This window comes from Mycothermus thermophilus, assembly GCF_041956435.1.
Source record: "Mycothermus thermophilus strain CBS 625.91 unplaced genomic scaffold VTJ04scaffold_5, whole genome shotgun sequence".
In the NCBI taxonomy this organism is placed as follows: Eukaryota; Fungi; Ascomycota; class Sordariomycetes; order Sordariales; family Chaetomiaceae; genus Mycothermus; species Mycothermus thermophilus.
Window position 1 is genome coordinate 3253877 of NW_027191431.1, and position 25427 is coordinate 3279303.

The 25427-nt window shown below is 57.3% G+C and overlaps 7 protein-coding genes across 7 annotated transcripts; 5 read left to right on the top strand and 2 right to left on the bottom strand.

The window, feature by feature from the left end:
- Positions 1–3007: 3007 nt before the first annotated feature.
- Positions 3008–6064, top strand: VTJ04DRAFT_8272 (uncharacterized protein; the record flags this gene model as incomplete). The annotated part of the gene is made up of 5 exons (XM_069366691.1): positions 3008–3166; positions 3251–3317; positions 3372–3627; positions 3690–4033; positions 4089–6064. The coding sequence occupies 5 exons, from the start codon at positions 3008–3010 to the stop codon at positions 6062–6064; spliced, it is 2802 nt and encodes a 933-aa protein (XP_069217600.1).
- Positions 6065–6821: 757 nt separating this feature from the next.
- Positions 6822–8386, top strand: VTJ04DRAFT_8273 (uncharacterized protein; the record flags this gene model as incomplete). Its single annotated transcript, XM_069366692.1, has 5 exons — positions 6822–7142; positions 7378–7671; positions 7754–7801; positions 7878–7983; positions 8055–8386. 5 exons carry the CDS (start codon positions 6822–6824, stop codon positions 8384–8386), a joined length of 1101 nt encoding a protein of 366 aa, XP_069217601.1.
- A 717-nt stretch (positions 8387–9103) lies between these two features.
- VTJ04DRAFT_8274 (uncharacterized protein) lies at positions 9104–12105 on the bottom strand (the record flags this gene model as incomplete). The annotated part of the gene is made up of 2 exons (XM_069366693.1): positions 9104–11900; positions 11960–12105. 2 exons carry the CDS (start codon positions 12103–12105, stop codon positions 9104–9106), a joined length of 2943 nt encoding a protein of 980 aa, XP_069217602.1.
- A 697-nt stretch (positions 12106–12802) lies between these two features.
- VTJ04DRAFT_8275 (uncharacterized protein) lies at positions 12803–14447 on the top strand (the record flags this gene model as incomplete). The annotated part of the gene is made up of 4 exons (XM_069366694.1): positions 12803–13034; positions 13142–13431; positions 13506–13620; positions 13696–14447. The coding sequence occupies 4 exons, from the start codon at positions 12803–12805 to the stop codon at positions 14445–14447; spliced, it is 1389 nt and encodes a 462-aa protein (XP_069217603.1).
- An 886-nt stretch (positions 14448–15333) lies between these two features.
- VTJ04DRAFT_8276 (uncharacterized protein) lies at positions 15334–19508 on the top strand (the record flags this gene model as incomplete). The annotated part of the gene is made up of 2 exons (XM_069366695.1): positions 15334–18344; positions 18407–19508. 2 exons carry the CDS (start codon positions 15334–15336, stop codon positions 19506–19508), a joined length of 4113 nt encoding a protein of 1370 aa, XP_069217604.1.
- A 753-nt stretch (positions 19509–20261) lies between these two features.
- VTJ04DRAFT_8277 (uncharacterized protein) lies at positions 20262–21288 on the top strand (the record flags this gene model as incomplete). The annotated part of the gene is made up of 3 exons (XM_069366696.1): positions 20262–20802; positions 20902–21054; positions 21119–21288. 3 exons carry the CDS (start codon positions 20262–20264, stop codon positions 21286–21288), a joined length of 864 nt encoding a protein of 287 aa, XP_069217605.1.
- A 301-nt stretch (positions 21289–21589) lies between these two features.
- VTJ04DRAFT_8278 (uncharacterized protein) lies at positions 21590–24376 on the bottom strand (the record flags this gene model as incomplete). The annotated part of the gene is made up of 9 exons (XM_069366697.1): positions 21590–21885; positions 21937–22116; positions 22170–22246; positions 22299–22341; positions 22396–22941; positions 23008–23192; positions 23248–23569; positions 23835–23860; positions 24264–24376. 9 exons carry the CDS (start codon positions 24374–24376, stop codon positions 21590–21592), a joined length of 1788 nt encoding a protein of 595 aa, XP_069217606.1.
- Between the last annotated feature and the right edge of the window lie 1051 nt (positions 24377–25427).

Consider the following 25427-nt stretch of genomic DNA (forward strand, 5'->3'; position numbering starts at 1 on the left):
CAGGCCCAAAGCAGTTTCGGTCCGATCGGTGTTGGCGGGGCGATCTCCACACGAAACAGAGCCCTGAAGGAAAACATCTCTGAAGGCAATTGGTGTCGATGTGTATGTACAAACCTACACACTAGGCACCTATGCGTACAGTATCCTGGCTCCTGTGTACAGCATCCATGGTTCATTGGAGGTCGCAGACTTTGGGTTGTTAGGGGTATCTACCGCTAATACGGAGTAGTCCAGACTCAACTTAATTTTCCCTATGGCTGGCATTGCGTGGCGTTTGGAGTGGCCGGTTGCGTCTATGTCTAATTCGTGGTTTAGGGAATTCCTAGTCCTGCGCGGAGGCATTCCGATGGTGGCGTATTTGCAAGGCTCGGTCTGGCTCTCTGATGCATCGGAAATCGGGACTTTGTGTTTGGCGCCATTGCTGAGCCGCATGTCGGAGGTTTGCACCTCAGGGTGCAAGACCCGAGATGTCTTCTTCACACACACAAAAGTCCTATTGATCGGTGGCCTACCTAGCCTCTTCAACGGCGCGGCTGGCCCCGAGGTGACGAGCGCGGAATAGCCTGGTGTACATACATACATGGGAGAAGGACCCTAGCTGGTCACCGCACCGAAGATGCGCCTCGGTGCAGAGAGCACTACCGCTGGGAGGATCCATGGACCGTGAATGCCAGCCGATTTCAGGCCAAGCAAAGCATCTGTTGAACTCGGTCCTTGACAATCCGAGGTTTGCGGGGTGCAGGTTGCACGAAGACGCTTAAGCGACCAGTGTGCGCCGACAAAGCGAGCCGGGTTGACTTAAAATGGAGGTTTGGCGATGTTGTTCTCATCGGCGATGCGCCCGCCTCCTCCTCTCCCCATCACCATGAACATGGAGAAGCTCCAAGGTCATTCTTGTTGTTGGGACGATCTGGACCTCTCTGCTCACATCAGTGAAGCGGATCTGGAGAGGGTGTCATTCGGGGAGGTACCTCGGCGTTCACATCGTGGATTGCCCGATTGGGATTTGACCCGGAAGATGTCCGTTGAACCGGGATATATGGAGTATACAACGGTTGAAGATTGAAGCCATTTGCGCAGCCAGTGAAGACTCGGACCATGACCGTAATTGGAGCGGTTGCCAATGTAGGGATATTGCTTCTTCATACTGCGACCCAAATGTGCGTTGATGAAAAGCAGTATGGTCCTTCTCCTTCAGTGTACAAACATGGCATCCAAGCTTCAGGTTCCAGGGTCTGCTCGAACCTAGGAACTGGAGGTGTCCATGAAGGCTCGCTCGCTCGATCAACTCTGGGCCAGTGGGGCGACGTGTCAGAAGCGAACCGCTCTGTGCTCGTTTATGCATCGCCGTCTTGGACGTTTCCGACGCCGAGGTCACCGTGACGTTCGAGCCTGTGCAGTGAAGTCCGGGGAAGCATTTTGGTCGGCGGATGGCCGAAAGCTCAGGTTGGGTAGGTACGTAGGTACTGTGTAGGTGCCTACCCTACTCAGCATGCTCATGGTTATCGGTGATGTGGATATGGGCCAGCTGGTTCTCAGAGTTGGATGGGTGAACACGGCAGTTTAATCGGGATGAAAAGAGATGGAAATTGCAGAGATCCTAGGTCAGGTACCTGCACTCCGTCCTTCGTACTCATCCGCAGCAAGTGCCTTTCTCCCCAGCCATCAACCAAAAGCACGCCGATCTGGAGAACGACTTCCCAGCGAACAAGAAAGTTGCATCAACACTCTCCTTCCCCAGATGGATCTACTGGCCCCTGTTCCTCTTCCGCAGAACCCCCCCACATTTTTTTTTTCACTCCCACCAACAGTCCGGGCGCTGGCCTGGACTCAGTTGCCCTGTCGGTCGTAACTCCGGCCCCGCATTCTCGCACACCACCTGGATGAAACCCACCGCTCAACGGTTCCCGGGATTGCATCCGCCATCTGCCGCGGTCTCATACTACCTAACTCAAGGCCCTCTGCCTCACTAACCCAGGGACCACATATTGCGGGCGGCATTGTGCTGGGACAAACGGATGGTCTCTCAATCACTCTCCGCAGCCCCTTTCCTCCCCGGGCCACTCACTCTCTGACGCTGCCCTGCTCGCCGCCGTGCATCATCATCTGCATTCCATCCTGTCCTTCACCTCGCGCGCTTCACCGACCTGTCACCGTTGTCTGGATCCTCGACATGGCTTGGCACGGCTACCAGTGATCTTCGGCTGCCCTTGACTGAGTAGCACTAATTCACGCGCCCTGCCTGTTGTCCCAAGGCAGTGTTTTCTACCTCACTCTTTAACTATAGTACGTATAAGGCCCGAGACTAGTTTACGCCACCCCGTCAAAGGTACGATATTGCGTGAACATACCCCTTGACCGCCCGGCCTGTCACGGGGCATGTGGACGCTTCTGGCTGCCGCGACGCCTGTAGGAGTTGCAGGTTCTGCGCGAATTGCCCCAAAAGGGTGCTGAGCCCCAGTTCATCCCGCTGAAGACACCGCCGCGAGCCAAGCTTCTGTCGTCTTGCTGGCCTGTTCCTGCCGTTTTGCCCTCCTCTCCGCGCGGCTGGGACTGGTTATGCTTTACTCTGTCTGCCATTGACGGCCTTGCTGACGTCCCAGCTGTGTTAGACATCGCTCAAGCCTCCGGGGTTTTGTTATTTTTAAAGACTTGGCCACTACTCATCCCATTCTCTGTTGTCTCTTGACGTTCCGTGAGTGGACCACGACAACTCTCTGAAAACTGCAACGGTTCCGGCCAGGCGGCGGTTTGATCTCATATCATCGGCATTTGGGTGCGCGCGCCAGTCCCATCCTTGGTCCCCGAGAGGAAAAAGCATACAAACGTTCCGGCAAACCAACCCAGTATTGCATTCTCTTCCCTCACCGGCGGGATCCTCCGGCTCCATCTGCTGGAAGCGATTCACTTCAGTCGCCATGCTCGGGAAAGAAAGGTGAACGAGGCCGTCACAGCTTGAAAGGCAAGGGGAACTGCCAGTCGTCAGTATCCGGGTCTGGGGGGCGCCATGGCTCAACGATTCGGACCACCGCCACCGCCGGCGGTGCCTCCCGTACCTCTGGCGCCCATGCCGCGAGCCCAGGTCAGCATCGAGAGACTCCCAACTCGACGCATCAGCAACGAACCCAGGGAGTCCATGAATTGCAAGTCATGTCGGAAGCGCAAGGTACGTTCGTGCGAGTACCATGTTTCATGGAAACAGTTCCTATTCTTTTGGTGTTCGGCGTTTCGCTGACGTCGTAATATATAGATCAAGTGCAACCGCCTGCGTCCAGCATGTGAGGCATGCCAGATATTCCAATGCCCGTGTATATACGGTACGTCAGCCTGCCACTGCTTGGAATGTGGCATTGGCTCTAACCTTGATGCAGATGCCGTTCCCAAAAAAAGGGGTCCCAAAACAGACGTGCTTGAGGCCTTGTTAAAGCGCGTTGACGGGCTAGAAGCCCGCCTCAAGGAGCAAAAGACTTCAGGGACAGAGTCGTCAGGCTCTCAAAACGCGACGGAAAAGAGCAAGGAGCCATCTTCATCCGTCCAATCCACAACTAATGTGCTGGCTGGCGTACGCGCCGAAATTGGTCGGGAACTCGGAGAGACGAGGACATTCCCTCCTCCTCCCCTTGAGAGGTGAGAAGAGAAACATTCCCGCGCATGCCGATGCGAAATCCAATCTGACTGCCTATATCCAGCGAACATCCCCCTGAAGTCCGCCCTGACGCCTTGCTCGATGTCTACTTCTCTCGCTTCCACGACAAACCTTTCCACATCTTTGACGAGTCCTCGTTGCGCCAGAGACTCCAGTTGAACCAGGTTCCCAATTATCTCGTGTATGCCATCTGCGCGGTGGCTGCGCGTTACGCCCGGCATCCTGGCGGCTTCCAGGCTGCGGTGAAGCTCAGCGAGGAGTATATTACCATGGCGCGGAAAGAGGTTGATACGGATGAACCGTCGGTGGACGCTTTGCAGACGCTATTGCTCCTTGTCACGGCATTTACGGCCTCTGGAAAAGGAAAGAAGGCATACATGATGCTCAGTACGTTACCCCTTTTGGTTTTGTTTGTGGATGGCATTCACTGACCGCCGGACAGCGAGTGCGGTTGGGATGGCCATGGCCCTGGAATTACACAGGGAGTTGGATGTGAACACCCGCGTGACATCAATAGAGCGCGAGACTCGCCGCCGGCTATTCTGGACGTGTTATCTCTTGGACCGCTTCCTCGCCTGCGGCTCCAAACGCCCATGTTTAATATCGGACCGCGCCATCATCCTACGTCTCCCTTGCTGGTATCCGAACCCGGCCTCGATGCCCTTGGAAGGCGACTTCTTCCAGAGCTACACGAACCTCCAGCACCTGCAGGGTGCCAGCCGAAAATCCCAAGGCAGCAGTGCCATGCTCATCGATATCTGTCGCATCCTCGGCATGACCAATCAGTATCTCGCCGCTGGCGGTGTCAAAGGAGATTCACACTTTCCGTGGCATGCCCTATCAAGCCTTTCTAAGATCCGCCAGGAGCTTGATGTGTGGGCATCTGGAACCGAGGACCTCTTCTCGAGTGTTGAAGCTCTGTTCGGCCGACCCGACTCGACCGTGCTGGTACTCGCGAAGCTGATTTACCACCTCATCCACTGCCTTATTTACCGCCCATTCCTTCCCATCGACCTCGCAGAACTTGCAGGCTCTGGCCAGCACCAGTCGTGGCAGATTGAGGCCACAAACCTATGCTTTCTGCACGCCAACGCGATCGCAGAGCTAGTGGACCTGGGCAGGCAAACTGCGTCGGTCGAGTGGCCTGCGTTCGTTGGCTATTGTATCGCCACAGCTGGAACCGTCCATATCCACGGAGCCCACTACAGTCGGCTGGGAACCGCTGGAGAGATGAGTGTGTTTAGCCCGTCAGCCGAGTTCTTGTCTCACGAGATGCAACACCTGAGCGACCTGCGATATGCGTGGGCGAGCGTGCAACACCAGAGGGACACGCTCCAAAGCATTTACAATGCGCACTCAGAACTCGTCAAGAGCCTCGCTCAGAGTCCCATGCGGTACTCGCCCACTTTCACGTTGGAGGATTTCTTCGACCGGTATTCCAATATCGGCGGGCCAGGGGGGCAGAGCTTTAGCTTCGATTCGGCGAATTTGAGTCTCGCCGATATCGTGGTGGATCTGGAAGCCGCAGACGCCTATCAGAGCCAGCAAGGCATGTATACAACACGGATGAATGCCTCGGACCCAGGGCCGCCGCGACCGAACCTCAAACGGAAGAACACAGGACCATCAGGGCGGCCAAGACCAGTACTGTCGCTCAACAGCGTGAACCTACCTCCGGCGCCATCGCTTTCTACGCCGACATCGAGCACGCGCCCGGTCTTCTCCCCGACACCGCTCCAGCCTCAGCCGTCGCCTAGCATGATGCACCCGCCAACGTCTCTCGCGTCTCGGCGCATGAGCATGCCGGTTGGCGGAAACGAGGGCATGGCAGGATTCCCGCTCAGCAATGGTGCCGGCAACACTCCGACAGACATGCCACCAACGCAAGGGCTTCCAGGAATGGGTAACAATTCTTACGGCGACTCGTATGTCTACTCGCAGCAACTTCCTCCCAATGCTCCACAGCCAACACAGACCCAACAGCCTCCATTGCCACCACCACCGCTATCCTCGCCGGCCGTTCCTGGTGGTGGACCGCAAAACTTCGGGGGCATGTACGGCGGGATGCCACCTACGACCGCTGCTTTCTCAGGGGCTTGGCACGGAGGGAATGGTGGGCCAGGGAACGCCGGAGGAGGCGGCGCGCCCGGACCCGGACCCGGACCAGGGATCGGAGCTGCCGGCGGCCCTGGTGGTGCTGGGAATAGTAATAATAATGGCAGTGGCGGCGGAACTGGGGGGGTGGGATCGACACCCAAAGATACGAGTCCCCAGGACAGCGCGACGACGACCACGGGGCCGGGCGAGGAAAAGGATCCTTTCTTGAGTCTTCTGGAACAGTTGGCGGAGCAGAACGAGCCATTCATGGGAGCCGGGAATGGGCTGGACTTCTTTTTGAATGGAGCTCCGGGAACGTGAGGGTGAAACTGGACGGACAGTTGGGAGGTTTTAGTGGATGTGTAAAAAATTACGGATTTTGTATGTATGTACTTATGATGATGGGAGTTCGGTATGTTTGGTTATGTTGCCGGTGGCATAAGGAGTTGGATGTGAGCAGGGAGTTTACTTATGGGTACTTGGGCTCAAGGAGATGATGCTCGTGTGTACATACTACATATGATCGTAAATAGGAAGTGTGTGAGATACCCAGTGGCGCAATGGGTTTGGGATGTCGAGGGATGGAAGTGATGAAACGGCATCTCTTGACTCATGACTTTCCAATCATGTCTAAGTCAGCAATGGAACTGAGTTTGAGCGTCTACGGAGAGAGGTACAGGTGCAGATGACGTTGCTTTCGGGGGTGCTGACCTGTCGTTGTCCTTGAATCTACCTTGTGGTTCGGGGTACACATCCCACATTAAACCCTCATGTACGTATCTTTCGACAATTCTTCTTGAATTCATTTCACCACATCGAGTCCGAGTCCATCCAAGTCAAGATTGAAAATAACTTCATGACAATCATGACACCTCTTCGGCCTCATCCAACCCTAACCCTCCCATTTTACTCTCTCATCACCAAATCTGCCCCTCGCCGTCAAGTGCCCCTCAACACCATCTTTTCCTCGACCTACCCCTCCTCAAGAACCTTCCTCGTCCTCACCACCACCCACCAACGATTGAAACTCACCACTACCACCACCATTGCCCAGTTCCAGAGACGAACAGCAACAACAATGGGCCACCTCAAAGACAGCTACACCCTCCCGGCCGCCGCCGATATGCACGTGCACCTGCGCAACGCCCCGGGGGGCGTCATCGCGAGGCTGGTCACCCCGACGATCCGGAAGGCCGGCATCGACACGGTGTTTGTCATGCCGAACCTGGCGCCGAAGCCGGTGACGACGGTCGAGGAGGCGGTGAAGTACAGGGAGGCGTTGAAGGAGATTGTCGGAGGTGAGGGGGAGGTGGAGTTTTTGATGAGTTTGTATTTGCATGAGGATGTTACTCCGGAAGAGATTAAGAAGGCGAAGGAGAATGGGGTTTATGGTGTTAAGGTAGGTTTTGTCATTCATTATTACTTTATTTTTATTTTCCGTGGCTTGGTGGTTGGAGTCGCAGATTGTCACGGAGAGGGTCATGGATATAATAGAGGTCATGGATTGGGGATGGGGCATTCTTGAGTCACCATGACCAAAGATCATGACCAAAGATCATGATGATTGTGATGGAATATATATCCATCGATCCACCAAACAACAGCAACGTCCACTTTGCTGACAACCCAACCAGGCCTACCCCCGCGGCGCAACCACCAACTCCCAATGGGGCGTCGTCTCCTTCGACCCTTTCCACGACGTGCTCAAGGCCATGGAAGACGAGGGGATCGTCCTCAACCTGCACGGCGAGGTGCCCAGCAACCCCGCCGACGGCGTCACCGTCATGAACGCCGAGGCCCGCTTCCTCCCCGTCCTGCGCGACCTGCACGCCAAGTACCCGCGCCTGAAGATTGTGCTGGAGCACTGCACCACGGCCGAGGCCGTGAAGACGGTGAGGGAGTTGGGGGAGAATGTGGTTGGGACTATCGTAAGTATCGACTTGGACAGCGATGGGGGAGGGGAGTTTTGAGGAGAGGTCTGCAAACTGACGGGTTGGTACTTGATTACAGACGGCGCATCACCTTTCGTTGTTGGTGGATGACTGGTCCGCGAATGTGGTATGTTTATGCTCCCTCCTCCTTATCCTCTGGCCGACGTTCATTGGGAATGTGTACTGACTGACACCTCCCTCAGCACCACTACTGCAAACCCTCCGCCAAAACCCCCGAAGACCGCCGCGCCCTGCTCAACGCCGTCGTCAGCAGCAACGGCAAATTCTTCCTCGGCACCGATAGCGCTCGTAAGTCCTCTTCCACTCTCTCTCTTCCTCCCAGCCAAACCAACCTAACTAACCAATTCACTCCCCACCAGCGCACGACATCAAAGCCAAAAAAGGCAAAGGCAACCACGCCGCGGGCGTCTTCACCCAGCCCTACGCCCTGGGCTACGTCCTGACCGCCCTCGAGGAGGGCATTGCCCGCGGCGACCTGGCCGCGGAGCTCGTCACCGAGGACGCCCTGCGCGGCTTCTTCTCCGACTACGGCCGCAAGTTTTACGGCTTACCGCCCGCCAAGCGGCAGATCCGGCTGACGAGAGATGCGGCGAAGATTGAGGAGATGTTGAAGTATGAAGGGGAAGAGGGGAGTGTTGAGATCGTTCCATTTAGGGCGGGGGAGGGGACGTGGGGGGTGGAGTGGTTGTGAGTGAGTTTTTTTTTCCTGCTTGGTCCAAATGTTTAGGGTTCGTTATGTTTGGTCATGGATGGGTTGGGTGTGTGATGCTCTAGCAATGTGGTGAGATGAAAAGAAAACAAACGGAGGACTTTGGGGGCGCGGAAATGGAATGAGGGTTGGGTTCAGGTAGGTATAGATAAAATGTTCGGCGGCGAAGAAAATCTGGAGAAGAAAAGAGAGGGTTCTGTTTTGTTGATGAGCAATGAATGGTACATATATCAACGCTTCGTGTAAAACTGGGCAAATCTTGGTGAGAAGCGCTGGTAGCATGTTGAGTAGTGGAGTAGTTTGTCATGGATGTACATCACGACGGTCAAGGCAGTTTTTGATGTCCATAGCTCGGACTGGTTATCCCATGCTATATCAAGCTTCCTTTACCTGGCCGGAGAGGGGGTGTATGGATTCAGAGGCTGATCGAGCAATTTATCCTGAGTGATGGTATCAAGAAACGGCCAGGAAGAAACCCAAAACAGCTAACAACGTCTTCCCCGAGAATAACCACCTTCCAAGCATCATCATCATCACATCATAATATTGCATTCATGTTTTGCGTATCCTCAGAGCACCCTCAGGTAACCTTACACCCCCTGCGTTCTACCCTATCCTAACCTCCCAAAGCCCTATCATCTCCAGAGAAAGACCTAGCCCTCAGAAGAACCAGTCATGTCAAAAAAAAGTCATTCACCTTCACCTCGCCGAAAAGCTCCCGCCCCCAACTACCGGCTGTCCCTGCTGCTGTCCCTGCGGTTGTTGTCCCTGTCCTTGACCTTGCTGCTGCCCTTGTTGCTGCTGCGCCGCCGCCGCCGCCGCAGCAGCAGCGGAAGCATGCTTCTTCCTCTTCACCGGCTGATACACATCGTTGAAATTCATCGACACGCCCAGGAACCGCATATCCACGTCGGGCTGGTAGGCCAGGTCTCCCAACAAAATCTGCAAGCGCGACTTGAACGCCTGGCCTAGCTGCTTCAAGCGGTCCTGCAGGGCGGGGAGTTCGGATTTGAGGTTTGCCGCTGAACTATCGGCGGCGTTGGATGACGAAGACACAAAAGGGTCGTCGAGGTCGGCCGTCCCGCCGCCGAACGGTTTTTGCTGTTGAGAGGAAGATGATGAGAGTTTGAGTTTCTTGTTGCGGTGCTGGTACGGGTGCTGCTGGTGCGAGACGAGCCCCGCCGCCTCGGCCTCCTGGCGCCGCGTGAAATCGGCGACGGACCAGCTGTACAGCCCGTCGACGGAGTCGCGGAAGGCGAGCATGATGTGTAGCAGCTCGCTGAGCTGGACCATGTACGAGTTGCGGTCTTCGACGTGGGCGGTGGTGGTGGTGCCCGGGGCGGTGCCATCAGCGGCAGCTTCTTTGAGCTGTTCGTGGAACTGCCGACGACGCGCGCCGAGAAGGCCTTTGTGGGTGATGTCGGTCAGGTATTTGGTGTGCGCCGTGATGAGGTCGTCGAGGGTGCAGTCCTCGCGGCGGATGGCTTTTTGCAGCTCGGTCCAGCTGGATTCGATGACCTCGAAGAGGATGTAGTACTGCAGCTGGCCGACGAAGTGGACCATCTCGGCGAGGATGCCGCGGGTGCTTTTCCAAAGCTGGAGGACCTGCTCGTCGTGAGTTTGGAGGACGCCGCGGGCGCCCGTCATGCACTTGCGCCAGGTGGAGGAGAGGGCGAACTCGACGCGTTTGACGCGCCAGAGGAAGTTGAAGACTTTGAGGTACTGCCGGTTGCCCCATTCGGTCACCACCACGTCGACGGGCGCGTCGATCTTGTACTCGAGCGTGAAGCAATCCCAGCCGATGTCGCCGTGGCTGAGCTGCAGCATGCGCGCGTCCAGCCTGCGCAGAACCTCCTCGCTGTCGTACTGGGCGTTGGAGCCGCGGATGGCGTGCTCCAGCTGGGCCGTCAAGGTGTGACGGTACTGGGCGAAGGCCGGACGGTCCAGGTTCGCGGCGAGTGACTCCATCAGGAGAGCAATGAAGTCGCCCTGGCCCAGCAGGATGTAGTTCTTGAGGGCTTGGAGGTGGTCAAAGACGTGGAAGCGATGGTTCATGAGGTACATGAGGCGGCGCATGGTGGTCTTGTATGCCTCATCGATCCACTTTTCCAGTGTTGCCGTGTCGCCGTAACTCAGGGGCTTGGACGAGGTCTTGCTGTACGCGTCGACCCAGCCGCTGTCACCGCAGCTGTGGCGGATAAAGTTGAGCGACTTGCCGATCAGGAACACTTTTTGTGCAAAGTCGGCCGTCATGATGCTCGGCACCATGGCGTCGACGACTTCGTACTTGGAGTTCCAGACGCTAGCGTGGCCCTTGGCCTTGGAATCCTTATGATCGTCGGCGCGGGGGCTCTGCTCCCTCACGAAGAACTCGAGGTGTGGATCCAACAACTCTCCGTCATATATCCAGCGGCGAAGGATGTCATAGAAGGGCCGCGTCACGTCGGCGAGCAAGCGCTCGGCAAAGGCGGCAACGACAGGGTCACCGTGAGAAGTGGAGAAGCCATGAATCAAGGTGATAAGCTGCCCTCCATGCCTGCTCTTGCTCTCCTCGGCGATGAGCGACATGAGGCGCAAGCCCATGGTGGCCTCGCGCGTCCAGACGACACAGCGCTTCAGGGTGACGCCAGCCTTGCCAATACCGCCGCGCGGTGCCGACTCATCAATGGACGAGAGTGCGCGGCGGATCTGGGCCTCGAGGGTGGCAACGAGGGTGAGGTAGGAGCGAAGTTCGTTGTTGATGGCGGCACGGAGGCTCTGACCAAGAAGGCCTTTGGCGGGCGACTTGACAAAGGAAGAAAGACCCCTGTACAACAGGGAAGGCTCCGCAAGCGTGTGCAAGAGGGAGACGAGAGGAGGAGGTAATGTCGAGGGTAGTTTGAGAGCGGTGTCTCTGGGGAAGGGCATGGTAGCAGAGGAGAGCCCCTGAAGAGTGTAGGGCAGATCTCGTAGGAGAGACATCTCGGAGGGCTCAAAGTCGTTTGAGTTTTCGGCCAACAGAGTCGACTTTATTGACACATCGCGTGTCGGGGCAGCCTTCTTGGGCGTGGTGTCATTCGTGGCCCGGGGCGGAGGTGGCGGCGGCGGTTCCTCGGGCTGGGTTCTCTTCGGTGGGCGTTCTGCTGGCAGCTTCTTGAGCCCTGCTGGGGAGAAGGCTTCCCGCACAGCATCCTCCTCGGCAGAGGATTCGTGTGCTGCAGAGCCTGCCTGGGTCCTTGAGCGCCTGTCCTTCTCGACAGCAGGAGGAGGGGCAGCTCGTTGCGGAGGAGGCCTCGGCGGGCTTGGAGGGGGCGGCAGCTCATTGGGGTCTGGTGAGTCAGAGAGCTGATAGAGGAGGGAGAGGATGGCCCATTTCTGATTCAAGACGGGAAGAGAGAGCAGGCGGGTGTAGAGGTTTGCAAAGCGCAAGGCCTGGCTAGGGTTGGTCTGTATGAGCTTGCGCTTGATGAGATCGGCGGCATGGTTGACGTCGGATGAGACGGCGGGGTTGCCATGGCTGGAGGGTGTTAGTCGAGGATTGGTACTCGGGAGAAGAGAAAAAAGACAGAACCCCACCGCTCCAGAATGCTCCGGACAAGTTCAAAGGACTCGTCATGGCGAGCCTGGGCCGTCAGCTCGTCGTCGCCGGGGACGGGCGGGACGAGATGAGCAATCAGGCTGTCGATGGCATTGTTGACTCGGTTGCGCTGTGTGCTAGCCATGGCTGCATTGTTTATTTGACTCAACCAAGTAAAACTATCAGAGTTGAATTTTCATTATCACTCAGCGTCGAGGGAGAGGGAGTGTTATTTCATGTCTGGTAAAAGTCAGTCATGAGTTGAGTGAGTTGCCGTTGACTGAATGAAGTTGAGCCAAGACGCGCTGGGACGCGACCTGCAACCACAGGAGACATCAAAATGCCAAGAGATTGGACTTCGTCGCACACTTTTTGTGGGGCCATGCGCCGTCGGGTACTTTGTCTCTCACCTAAATCTGCAGGAACTCCAAGTACCGCACCATTTTCAGGGTGACTTCATGCGCTGGAAACCGTCGCTCACAGCGCCCTGGCCACTGAAACTCAGCGACCTAGGTTTCTCGGGTCTTGAGGCTCCATCAACGCAACGACATCCAACCTCCGCACCGCGAACCGACCATCACGCCCTGTCCACGCTCCATCCATTTTGACTGCGAAACCATGCCTGATCCATCAATCTGGCTGCGGAATTGACGGCGCATGAGACTCCTCTTCATTTTTATGCGCAAATGATCACGAGTTGCCCCTGCGCAGTGTCGGTTTTTGCGCGCCACTCTCTCGACGCTCCTTCGCTTTCAGCGCGCGGCCTTGCGCAGCGCTCCTGGTCCTCCTCCATCTTGTCCACCACAGCTCAGCCATCATAGCCGTCCACGACCCCCTCCACCATGGTCGACATCAACCCGGCCGCCCTGAGCAGGCCGTCCATCAGCCTGTCGACTCCCGTCCTGTCAAAACAGTCCATCAATGTTTCGGTTTCCACAGCCCCGAAACCCCCCAAGACCAGCCAGTTGATACCTCCCCGCATCGACCTCGAACCCATCTACACGGGGCTCAAAGCCAGCATCGGCTCCGAGAAATGGCCCGTCTACAAAGAAGCCGTCACAAATTTCTTGATAGGTAATGCGCCTCATGTCCCGGTCCGCGCAGTTATGCTTGGTGCCCTTGGTGCCCTCTCTTCGAACGCGCACTTGGCTGACCCCCTGGCTATACTATCACTGGCGCAGGCCGTCTCAACCAAGCCGAGTTCAGCGCCATCGTCGACCCCATCCTCGCATCGCCCGACGGAACCCGAGAACATCTGCATAACCAGCTGATTGCTGCCATCTATGGCAATGTCACCCGCGAAATGCCCGACCCGGGCCTCGCGCCCTGGGTCAGCGCCAACGACAAGCCGTCCACCACGGCCGGAAGCAAACCTGTGTCCGGAGATGCCGCCGAGAGGAGGTTAAAGGGGGAGGTCATGCAGCTCCCGGCTCGCGATAGGCGGCGTATCAAGGATCTCGTCCATAACGATGTATGTCGACCGCGCATGGCAATGCATGGATGGCGCCAGGGAGAAAAAACACGCACTGACCGCGATTACTGCAGTTTGACCCATACGAGTCCCTCGCCAACGTCTTTTCCGAGCACGCGCGCATGCGTCCTGCAAAGACGACAACCGCTGAGGTGCCAGCCAGTGCGGGTGGTGCAGGCTTGAGTAGGAGTATGTCTTTTACGCTTCGGGACCACGTCCCATGCTTCCCTTGGTCGTGTCAAGGTGCTGACATGTGACACCCAGATTTCGACCTCGAAATCCGCAAACGCTTTGCGCAACCATTGGCGGTTGAATCCGGCGAGTTCCCCGACGTGAGCAACATCGAAGCGCGGATGCTGCCGCTCTGCTACGAAGCAGGGCTTGTGTCTGGACATGCTCCAGACGCGGCGCAGTTCATGTCGGTAGCCACCGAGACGTTTATCAAGGAGGTGCTGTCGGCCATATTCAGCCGGACAAGGAGCAATGCCCCGGGTGACTCGGGCAGCGCCGGGTTCGGGGCGAGCAGCACGCAATGGATCCAGACGCACAAATACCGGAAACAATTGGCGCGCGAGGAGGAGGCATTCCAGCGAGGAGAGATCCAGCGCGACAAGTCGGGCCTCTTGCCCGTCGAGGCCAAGGCGGCCAGCGAGCGCGGGCCCCTGGGCATGGCGGACCTACGCCTGGCCCTCGAGATGAGCGACTGTGGCCTCGCAAACTTCCCCATCATCATGAAATCCGTCATCTACGACTGGCGGGAGGGCGAGCTCGAGAACTGGGACGACTATACCTACGTCGACGGGCGAGAACGGAGCACGACGGTCGACCGCGACATCGAGATGGGTGGCGTCAACGGGACGAGCAAGGCGGAACCCAAAGGCGCCCAGGCGCTTACGAACGGGGTCCATGGAGATTCGATGGATCTCGACAACAACGATATGTGGTGGGAGGGCGCCGCCCCCGAGGACGGTGACTTTCTCAACAACGTGTTGGACTCTTGCCTTGCGACCGGTTAAGTCGAATCATTTGTTCTTCTCTCACTTGTTCGCTTCTCTTCCTTTCCTCACGTCTTGGACCTCGTGTTCGAGACGCGTGCTCTGTTTCATTGCCATGGATATACCAAAGGATTCGGTGGTGTTTTTGGAGAACGGCGTTCTGCGTTCGGGGTTGACGGCGGCGACCGTCTTGCTGGACTGGGCAGCATTATTTCATTGGACTTTTTGAGGTACTTATCGTTTCTCGTTTCAGGGTCGTTTGTGTGGTGCAGATGTCGGCCTGTATATTTTCTCAGGGGTGGACGGGCAGGGGAAAAACGGATGCAAGGAGGATGGTACAATGGCGCTTCGAAGGCGTCGATAGGTACGTATTTGGATGTCCAGCGTTGGGATGGATGGATGTGGTGTATTGTGGTGTGGTGAGGACATTCTGTGTTTGTAAAATTTCACGATACCCGGCCGGCAGGCTCTCGTAGTATGGAGAATCGGCCCTCTTGTAGTACCTAGATCAGCACGGACTGTGGGAAATAGAGCATTGGCCAAATGTGCTCCTCCTACATTGCAAGCGTGTGTTCTCCTGTATGTCTCTTGACGATTGATAGAGGTTGCTGGTTGATGTTGGAGTGTGACCCACTGTCTGCACTGTGCCAGTGCTGGGTTGATGTGTTACAGGGGCGTCGCGCTGGAACGCGCCACTCAGCGGTTGAACCCTGCAACAACGCGTCTCAGCGCGTCATCCCCACTAATATCAATTGAAGTGAACCCTGCGCTCTGCACTCTTCGCTCGACCTTACAACTTCCACCTACCACACCCAATACCAAAACTGAGAGCAGAACTCGGGATCCTGCCCTCAGGCAATCTTCCTTTTCCATTTTATTCCCGACAAATCCCACCACCGCAGGCACAATGGCGTCGTCCCCGGCATCATCACCCGCCTCGCGGCGTTCGCGCAGCGTCTCGCCTACCACAGCGACCACGCGTTTGATCATGCAGAGCCGCATGAATGCCCTCTCCGACGATAGCTCCGATGGAGACGACGAGATCCTGCGCCCCAGGGGCCGCATGGCCGCCCGGATGCTGGCCCAGACCACGAAACGGCAGCAAGAATCATCAGAAGAGGAGGACGAGGCCCCGACCACCACGCGGGCTGCTTCTCCCAAACAAACAAGCAACGATACGGAAAACAACCACAACGACAGCGATGACGAAGTCCGCCCTGCCCGCCCGCGGAAATTGGTCCCTCGCCGCCAGAGAAGCCCTACCCCCAACACCGCGCCACCAGCAGCGGCCTCTTCACCAGGCCTTTTCATCTCGCCGCAGAAGGATGACGGTCCCGGCTCCCCGGGTCTGTTCGTCTCACCGTCGAAGCCTCAATCCCACTCGGGACACCAGAGCGATGACGGCGATGACAATGAGATGCCCAGCATCAAGAACCCCCGCTTCAAGGCCCTCGTTGAGAGGAAACGCCAGGAACGGCTCGCCAGGGAGGCCGAGGAGGCGCGGAAACAGGCCGAGCGCCGCAAGGCCATGGAGGAGAGCATGATGGATGTCGACAACGGCGATAATGATGATGAGGACCACATTACAGACGATGAGGGTGGCCACCGACTGACCCAGGAAGCCGCTGCCACCACTGCCCGCGCTCCCCGCAAGGCTAGCAAGAAGGCGCTCGAGGAGATGAACCGCGAGACTCAGCGGCTGGCCCGCAGCTTGCAGCTTGCCCACGAGGCCAAGGTCCGCAAGAAGATCACCAAGGCTACTCTGTTTGAGCGCTTCAACTTCAAGCCTGACGGCGCCAGTGACAACAAGCTCGCTCCTGCTGCGGACCCGGCCCCGAGCTCCAGCCGTCCTCCCACTCCTGGGTCAGGCCGGCAGAGCGATGTCGAGATGAAGGATGACGACACCCCGCCTAGTTCGCCCCCGTCTGCAGATGAGGATGGCAAGGCTGAGAAGGCCGCTGCCTCGACTGAACCTGCAGTTGAAACTACCGCTGAGAACGCGGCTACCAGCAAGCTCGACAAGGGCAAAGGCAAGGCGACAGATGCCGAAGTCGACAACCAAACCAAGCCGGGTCTTCCATCACAAAAGCGCAAGCTCCGCGTCAAGCTCCCCTCCATCCCCGTCCACACCGCCACCACAACCACCCTCAACCTCGACGATGACGACGACGACCTCCAAGTCGTACCCACGCGCAAATCCAAGATCGACGCCATCTTCGACCGTGTCCCCGCCAACCAGGCCAAGGAAAGCCACGCCTTCCAGCGCCTCCGCCGCCTCGCCAACCTCGACGACCCGGACCGCCTGCCCGCGCCCCCCACGCGCGCCGCCAGCAGCAAGCTCGGCAGCGTGCAGCACCACGACGTGGTCATGACCCCTGCCGAGCTGCAGGCGACCCTGCTGCAGCGCGCGCGCCAGCAGGCGCGGATGGAGCGCGACCGGCAGATCGAGGAGCTCAGGGCCAAGGGGATCCACGTGCAGACGGCCGAGGAGAGGGAGAGGGAGATGCAGGAGGTGGAGGATATCGTTGCGCGCGCCAGGAAGGAGGCGGAGGAGATCATGGCGAGGGAGAGGGAGGATGCGAAGGCGGAGAGGAGGAGGAAGAAGAGGTTGGGTGAGGAGGATGAGGAGGATCCCCTTGGTTGGGATGATAGTGAGGAGGAGGATGAGGAAGAGGTGGAGGAGCAGGAGATTGAGTTGTCTGGTTCGGAGGAGGAGGAAGAGGGAGAGGGAGAGGAGGAGGAAGATGCGGATGAGGATAAGATGGTTGACGACGCCGCTGAGAGTGTCGAGGGTGACGGGGAGTCGGAGTCTGCGGAGGCTGAGGAGGCCGACGACGAGAGCTCCGATGAGCATCTCCCTGGTCCCAAGAAAGCCCGCCGCAGGATGAGGAAGCAGGTCACCATCGTTACCGACGATGAGGACGAAGCGGCAGAGCCGACGGTCAAGGCTACTCCTCAACCGAAGGCTCGCGTTCCCCAATCTCCCTCGGCTCGCAACGCCCCCGACTCCCCCAGCGTCCCGACATCCGTCCTCCGCTCCGCCACTAAAACCTTCATCCCCGGCCTCCCAGTCGCCGGTCCTGCCGGACTGGGCCTCACCCAAATCTTCGCCGGCACCATGGACGACAGCCAGATGGGCCCAGGCACCGCCCCGGCGTCGCCATCCCAGCCTCGTCCCACCTTCGACGTCACCGCTTTCCCTGACTCCAACTTCTCCCAAACGGCTGAAGAGGTCGGCCGCGACGACATGATCCTCGACAGCCAACCCCAACGCGAGACGCAGCAGGCCGAAACGCATGGCGGCGTGCAGCTTGGCTTCTCGCAGTCGCAGGTCCACGGCTTCGAGAGCTTCCTCCAGCAGTCCCAAAGCCTGACGCAGACGTCGGAGCTGATCCAGCCGACCCAGGACGAAGGGTTCCACAACTTTTCGCCCCTCCGTCAGCGGTTCGTCGACTCCACGGTCGACACCGTCCCGGCCAGCCGCGCGCAGCAGGACGAGAATAGCGAGTCGCCGCTGGTGCGTCGGACGGGGAAGTTGAGGCGTAAGGCGGATCTTGCCGCTGTGCCCGCGTCTCCGAGCCGGCGTCCAGCGGCTGGCGCTGCGGATGATGAGGAGTCGGAGGGCGCCGAGACGGATGAGTTTGGGTTTGGGACCAAGAAGGGCGACGCTTTTGCCGCGATGAAGGAGGCCGCGCGCAAGGAGAAGAAGCGCAAGGAGGCGTTTGACAAGAAGAAGAGCAAGGCGCGCGAGATGGTGGAGGAGCAGGCCGAGGAGTCGGAAGACGAATATGCCGGGCTGGGCGGCGCTGATGGGGAGGATAGCGAGGAGGATGAGGACGACCAGTCTGTGAAGGATATCATTGATGACGAGACCAAGGCGGATCAGGACGATGAGCGGAAGCTGGCAGCGTTCTATGCGTAAGTGGTCATCGCAAGTCTGACTTTTTGAAGGATTGCTGCTGACGAAATTATTATCACAGCGATCGCGAGCGCGCCGCAGATGAGAAGCAGGTCGAGAAGCTGTTCCACGACATCACCACGGGCATGCTCCGGCGCAAGCGCACGGGCAACTGGGACGAGCTCTCGGACGAGGACGACGGCGGCGAGGCGCGCCGTCGCATGAAGCGGCGCCAGTTCGCAAAGATGCAGCGCGCCCTGTTCGCGGACGAGCGCATCAGCAAGGTGGCTGAGAACCCGCGCAACCAGGCCTTCCTCCGCACCATCGAGGACGTGGGCAGCGACGATGACATGGACTTCATCTTTGCGCCGCCGCCGCCGCCGCCGGGACTGGAGAGTCAGGGTTCTACCTCAGGACAGAGCGCCGTTATTCCCAACAGCCAGCCGCAAGCTGCTGGCGATGCCGGAGCCGCTCCTGCTGCTGGCAAGAACCCCCGTCGCACGGCAGTGGGTGGCAGGAAGCCGGCCAACCTCAGCGAGATCCGCGAGTCGCTGTCCAACCTCCTCGACGAGCCCTTCAACACCTCCTCCTCGGTCATCCCGGCCACGGAGTTCGGCTCGTCGGATGAAGAAGACGAGGCCGACAAGGACGAAGCTACTCGCCCGCAGTCCTCACACAGCACGGGCAGCACGAGCAGCAACAAGGAAAACCTTAACCCCCGCCGCGTCAACCCCCGCCGTCCCGGCGCCAAACACGCCCCGGCGACGGAAATCGTCGACCGCATCTCCCTCAAGCGCAACGCCTCCACCTCCACCCTCACTTCCGCGCAAGGCAAACTGGCCTTTGCCGCCGCATCCTCGTCAGGACCCAAGGTCCCCGCCCTCCTCCGCCGCGCGACAACCAATTCTTCTCTACTCTCGACATCAGGGACGAGCTCGTCGTCTTCCTCGGGAACAACCACCCCATCAACGACCGGCGCCGGTGTCGGTGGGAAAGCGGACGACGGCATGCGCATCCGTAAGCCGGTCGGCAAGCGGTCGGGCATCAGCTACCTCGCGCGCGAGACGGAGCGGCGGGCGGCGCTGGCTGAGGCGGAGCGGAGGAGAGAGGAGAAGAAGGTCAAGGGCGCCGAGGGGAGGGTTAAGATTGTTGGAGGGTTGTTTGGGAGGGGCGAGTTTGAGTGAGTTAGCTCATCTTATTTTCTTTCTGTTCATGTATTGTCTTTGGTTGATGGTGATGGGGTTGTGGTGGTTGTGTCGTGTAGGTGATGGATTGGGACTGGGACATTCTGAGGATGGGTTGGAGTTGGAGTTTGGTTGGGTTGGACAGGGTCATGTTGGAACTGGAGTTCGGCGGGTTCGGTCAAGTAATGTAATTTGCATGTTTCGAGTATGGTACCCGGTAGTTCATGGAAAGGTCAAAGTTATAAATAACGTCAAGCGGACATTGTAGTTGTGGAACACCAAGTCAATCTAGAGATGAGGCACCGGAATGCTGCGTCTTGGAGTTGAGAAGGTGAAAGACAACTCCTGCATCCCTAACCCTTCGGCACTGGTCCGGAGCGGGTCAAGTGCCGAGTGCCGAGTCCACCCGGTGACGGTTGTTACATCATGGAACTGGAACTGCGATGACTTGAGTTTATTTCTTCTGGCAGAATTGGGCTCGGAGGAGGTACCTATCATACACCCAGAATCTATCTGATTCTATCCAAGATTCAACATAGAGTGTCCTCTACCTAGAACTTATAGCTCCAAAACTAACCCTCCCCTTACCTTATCATCAACTCTCAACTTTTCTCCCCACTCTCTCTTATATACCTCCCCTCCAAGGTCACTCAACAACCAAGCAACCAAGCTCCTACCCAAGCCAAAACATCCAGAAAATACACCAAGATCAAGAAAGAGGTGAAGAAGAAAGAAACTAAATATAAAAGAAAAATGGAAGCAACCCTCTCCCTCCTCGAACCCCTCCGCTTCATGACCCTCGCCCTCTCCTACCTCCCGGGAACCCTCACGCGCCTCCTCCTCGCCCGCGACTATGCCACCCTTCTTTCCGTGACCCGCCTCCGCGCCGCGTGGTTCGCGCGCTTCTGGCGCAGCGTCGGCCCGGAGATTCGCAAAAACGCCGGCAAGAACGTGATCCCCCTGCTGCAGGGGCGGGTTACACACGGCGTCGTTCCCACATCATCCGATGGGTCCGGATCCGGTGAGGAGAGTCATCCGCATCCGCCGGTGCAGGGTACCGTGCTGGAAGTTGGGCCCGGGACGGGGTTGTGGGTGTCGGTTTTCTCTCCAGCCGCCCAGCTCCTGCCCGGGGTGAGGAAGGTGTTTGGCGTCGAGCCAAACGCCGATGTCCACGTCGAGTTGAGAGGGCGGGTGGCCGAGGCGGGCCTGTTGGAGGACGGGACGTACGAGATTGTTCCCGTCGGGATCGAAGAGTTGGAGCGTGATGGGAGGGTGGGGGAGGGGAGTGTTGATTGTATGTTTTTTTTTGTCTTCCTGACTCTTTCACTTCCTTCTCGTTCTTCTTCTGTTGAAGTTCTGGGGTAGCGATATGTTACTGACGGACCATGACCAGGCATCGTCACAATCATGTGCCTCTGCAGCATCCCCGAGCCAAGGTACAACTGCGCGCAGCTGTATCGTTACCTCAAGCCCGGCGGCCGCTGGTACGTGTATGAGCATGTCCGGTGCTTCCACAGCCAGGGCATCTTCATGCGGACGTATCAATGTGAGTGTCCTCTAGGTATCTCCTACATCCTCATGGCAGGCCAACTCGCTCACACCACCACCAGATCTCCTCAACTTCTTCTGGCCACGCATCATCGGAGGCTGCGAAATGTGCCGCGACACGGCCACAACTCTGCGCGAGGCTGGCCCCTGGAGCCAAGTAGATCTTCATCCGCTGCAGGGAGAGCCGTGGTTCTACACCATGCCGCACATCATCGGTGTTCTCACCAAGTAGAGGTAGTCTCAAACAAGAGTTACGAACAGAGCATAATCACCATCACGCAACGTGAAGTCGAGTCTTCAGTCCCATATCCGAGTGCCTCGGGGTTCCATTCTGTCTTTGCTATCTGGCTTGCCTAGGAAGGCCTCCGCATCAAACACCTCCTCCTCTCGCCCTTCTAAGCAGGCTCCGCGAAATGGCCAAACATCCTTGCCAAAACCAGAGCAAAAACTGTCCCCGTGCCTCGTATGAAAACAAATCCCCGCAATCCCAAATAACCGTTCCTCAGAACATCATGAGATCATGAGATCATGGATCACCAAGTAGGCGTGGTAGTGGGAGCGCCCCAGTTATCTCCAGAGCCAGTGTCGGCAGGAACACCCCAGCCATCACCGGAGCCGCCAGCGCCGGTGCCCCAGTTGTCACCAGAACCAGCCGTAGCACCCCAGCCATCGCCGGAACCGGTAGCAGCGCCAGTGCCCCAGTTGTCACCAGTGGTGCCGTTGTCGAAACCATTGTCGAAACCGCCAGCATCACCGCCCGAGGCAGCCTGGGGGCAGCGGGACTGGAAATGGCCGTTCTCGCCGCAGTTGTTGCACTTGACGCGTGACACTGTTCATGGGATTAGCTACCATCCACCTCGTTCCGGTCAGAACTACTCACTGTCGCGTGGCTTGGGGCAGTCCTTGGCACGATGGCCAGTTTCATCGCAGTTGCGGCACGTAATCTTGCTCTCATCCACGGGCAGCGGGCAGTCCCGGGCAATGTGGCCCTCCTGGTCGCAGTTGCGGCAAGTGTTTCCGCCACCGCCGCCCTGGGGGCAGTCGCGGGACATGTGGCCGGCTGAACATTTTGTCAGCATGTCTTGTAACCATCGCTTTTCATGGAAAACTTACTCTCGCCGCACTTGCGGCACTCGACATTGTCCATGTTGCGCGGGTTGGGGCACTCCGAGGCCATGTGGCCTGGCTCGCTGCCGAATAGTAAGCATCCACTCAATCCATGAGAGAAATAGGCGGACTCACCCGCAGTTCTTGCAAGCAAACTTGTCGACACGAGGAACCGGGCCTATCAATCGTTAATGTCACGTCTGTGGCTTGAGGCCAATGCCGGTTGACTTACAGTCGCGGACGCGATGACCGACTTCGTCGCAGTTGTAGCAGCGAATCTCCATGGTATCGGGCTTGGTGACCTTCTCCTGTGGGCAGCGCTTGGCGATATGGCCAATTTCATCGCAGTTGGTGCACTTGGGCATCAGACGAGGAACAGGCTCTCCGGCGTCCTCGAGGCGTTGGAGGTTCTCTTCCTCATCCTTGGGCCACAGCTTGCGCTCGGCGGGGCGCGGCGCGTTCCACTGAGTACGGTAAGTGACCTTGAACTTCTTGTTCAGATGGCCCTGGAGATTCATCAGGGTGAGGGTGGGCAGGATTTCGCGCTCAATGGCAATGAGCCAAATGGGGATCTCTTGCTCGCGGAATGCGCGCTCCAGCTCGACGTAGGTGGTCTCGGGGACTGCCTTGACGTAGATCTGGATCGCTTCCTTGATATCGTCAATGTCACGAGTGGGCGCGACCTTCTTGATATTGTCCCAAGCGGCGTCCTTGTTCATGTCCGGAACATCGCTGCGGTCAACCCTGCGGGCCTCCTCGCACTGAGAGACGGTGTGGCCTGTGTTTGGATGTCATCAGCACTTCTATTGCTGCACCACGATGATGGGAGAGTTGGATGCCATACCAGTGTTACCGCAATTCTTGCAAACACGGTTGGGGCAGTCTTTGACAAGATGCTCAGTAGAACCGCACTCACGGCACTCGGCCGGGGAAGCATCCGGACAATCCTTGCTCATGTGGCCCTCCTTGCCGCAGGTACGGCAGGTGCCCATGAAGACGCGCGGCTTAGGGCACTCCGACTTCCGATGGCTAATAAAGCCGTGTTAGACGTGTCTCAAATGAAGGCCGAAGAATGGATGCTTACCCAGTCTTGCCACAGTTGAAGCAGGCTTGATCGTCTCCGGCATTGCCGCCGCCGGTGTTGGCGTCAGTGGTCCACTCATCGCTGTCGGGCTTGGAAGTAGCAGAGCTCCACTCATCATTGCCATTGGAGGAGGTGGTGGTGTTCCACTCGTCGTTACCGACATTGTTGGTAGTGTTCGACTCGTCAGCGGCATTGTTGGTGTTAGTGTTCCACGGGTCATCAGAGACCTTGGGAGTAGTGCCCCAGTCCATTTCGACAGCAGCCTTGGGGCTAACGTCCCAGCTGCCCGGCATGACGTCAGACATGATATCGGATGCCTCGTCTGGAAGTCAAGAGTTAGAGGTCAACACAAGAGAGCACGAGAAGAAACCCGCGAAGAAATCGAGAAGAAACCCGAGAAGAAACCCGAGGAGATACCCGAGAAGAAAGGTCCCCGAGGCGAACCGATCGACTCGAACATTTTCAATCAAACGACCGACTCGCTCAAGGTTGGACAATGAGTGAAAAGAGTAAAGAAAGAAGGGGGCGAAAGAAGAGATGAGAGGAAAGAAGTAAGGCGAAGAATGACGCAAAGAGAGGCAACTTACCTGAGGGCTTCAAGAGTTGAGCAGGGCTAGGAAGGGTCGGTCAGCACCACAAGGCGGAAACGCAAAAAGAAGCGGTCGAAAATGCGTAGAATAGAAAGATCAAACGATGGCAGGCGAGATTGTTGCTCTCGAGGTTAAGGCGTGATGTAGTGAATATGTATCAATGACTTACCTTGGTAGTGATGCTTTGAAGGTTGATCGGTCGATGGAAGACCAAGTTGATGAGGCGGAAAGTGTGGGTTGGGAAGAAAAGAAATGCTCTGATCGAGAAGTTCCGAGAAGAGGAAAAGTCGAGGAAGGAAGAGGGCGGAAGAAGAACCCCCCTTAAGTCAGCGCCGGTGGAAGTTTCACCCCAACGCCGAGACTCTTTCTGGACCCGCGAGATGAATCTGATTGAGGCAGCAAGGACAATAGTAACCGCAGCTTTACGGCGGTCTGTGCTTTGAGAGGAGGCGGGTCTCGACGCGGGTCTCGTCCGGGAACAGGTGATGAGAGACCGGGGCGTCATGCCCGCGACGTTGAGGAAGGAACTCGGCGGCCATGTTGCCAGAGTTGACAGAGGAGATCAGGGAAGGAGCATCCTAACCGGAAATCAAACAGGGAAACCACACCTCCATTCTCCAGGGCTCTGATTTTAGGTTGTGGCGGCCATGATACCCAAAATGGAATGTCGTGATAATATCTTGGTGTTTTCCATAGAAAAGGGGCAAGTAAACAGTCTCAGGGGTAACCAAGTGCGCACGGACCATGTCTTGTCCATCTACTTATGTCCCAAGAGATACAACGGCTAATCCTATGCGTTGGAGTACAACGTTACTACTACACCCAGAGATAAAGATACTATCCAAGTACCAAATTGAAGAGTTGCACAGCACAAAGCCTTAAATGCTGGTTGCTATCGTTGTGAACGGTGAGAAGTTGATCCGATACCCAACCAAGTTCTAACAACCATATTGCCAAGAGACAACCCAGCTTCCAGATTGAAGTCGCAAAGCCTCCCGTCTCGGGAGCAGTCATCCCCATCAGTCTCTCCGTTTGCCAGATGCCTGGGGTTTGTTAATTCTGTGTGACCAAAACGAATTTTTGTACATACGGCATGTACCGTTTGTGCGAGACAATCAACAAACAAACCTGGTCATAGGTACCCAGAACACTTGTCCTTTTGTCCCAGATGAGCTCGTCCATTTGCATCCATGTCATCCATTGACTTGACTTGACCGTCGGTTAACCAATTTGGACGTTGTTATTCACTTTGCCCTGGCTTTGATATGTTCCTTTTAACCAGATTTCCTCACCGCCAGCCTTTATGCAAGCCAAATTCCTAGTCGTTGGGAACGCGACGACTTGACATGCCCCCCGTGTGTTGAAAAGAGCTGCTGAAATCAGATGATGGACTGCCCACTGTGACGGGCTTCTGGAACCACACCCAGGCACCTGAAGCCCTTCATTGGTTCTAGATTCAGGGACCCCCTCCAGAAGGGTTGAACCGCCCCGCTCGCTTGCAGCACCCCCTGCCAAGGCGGTGAGAAATTCAGGGAACTGGGACTAGGAGAGACGGGATGTCTTGAAAGAAAGGAGAAGTCTGCCCAACTG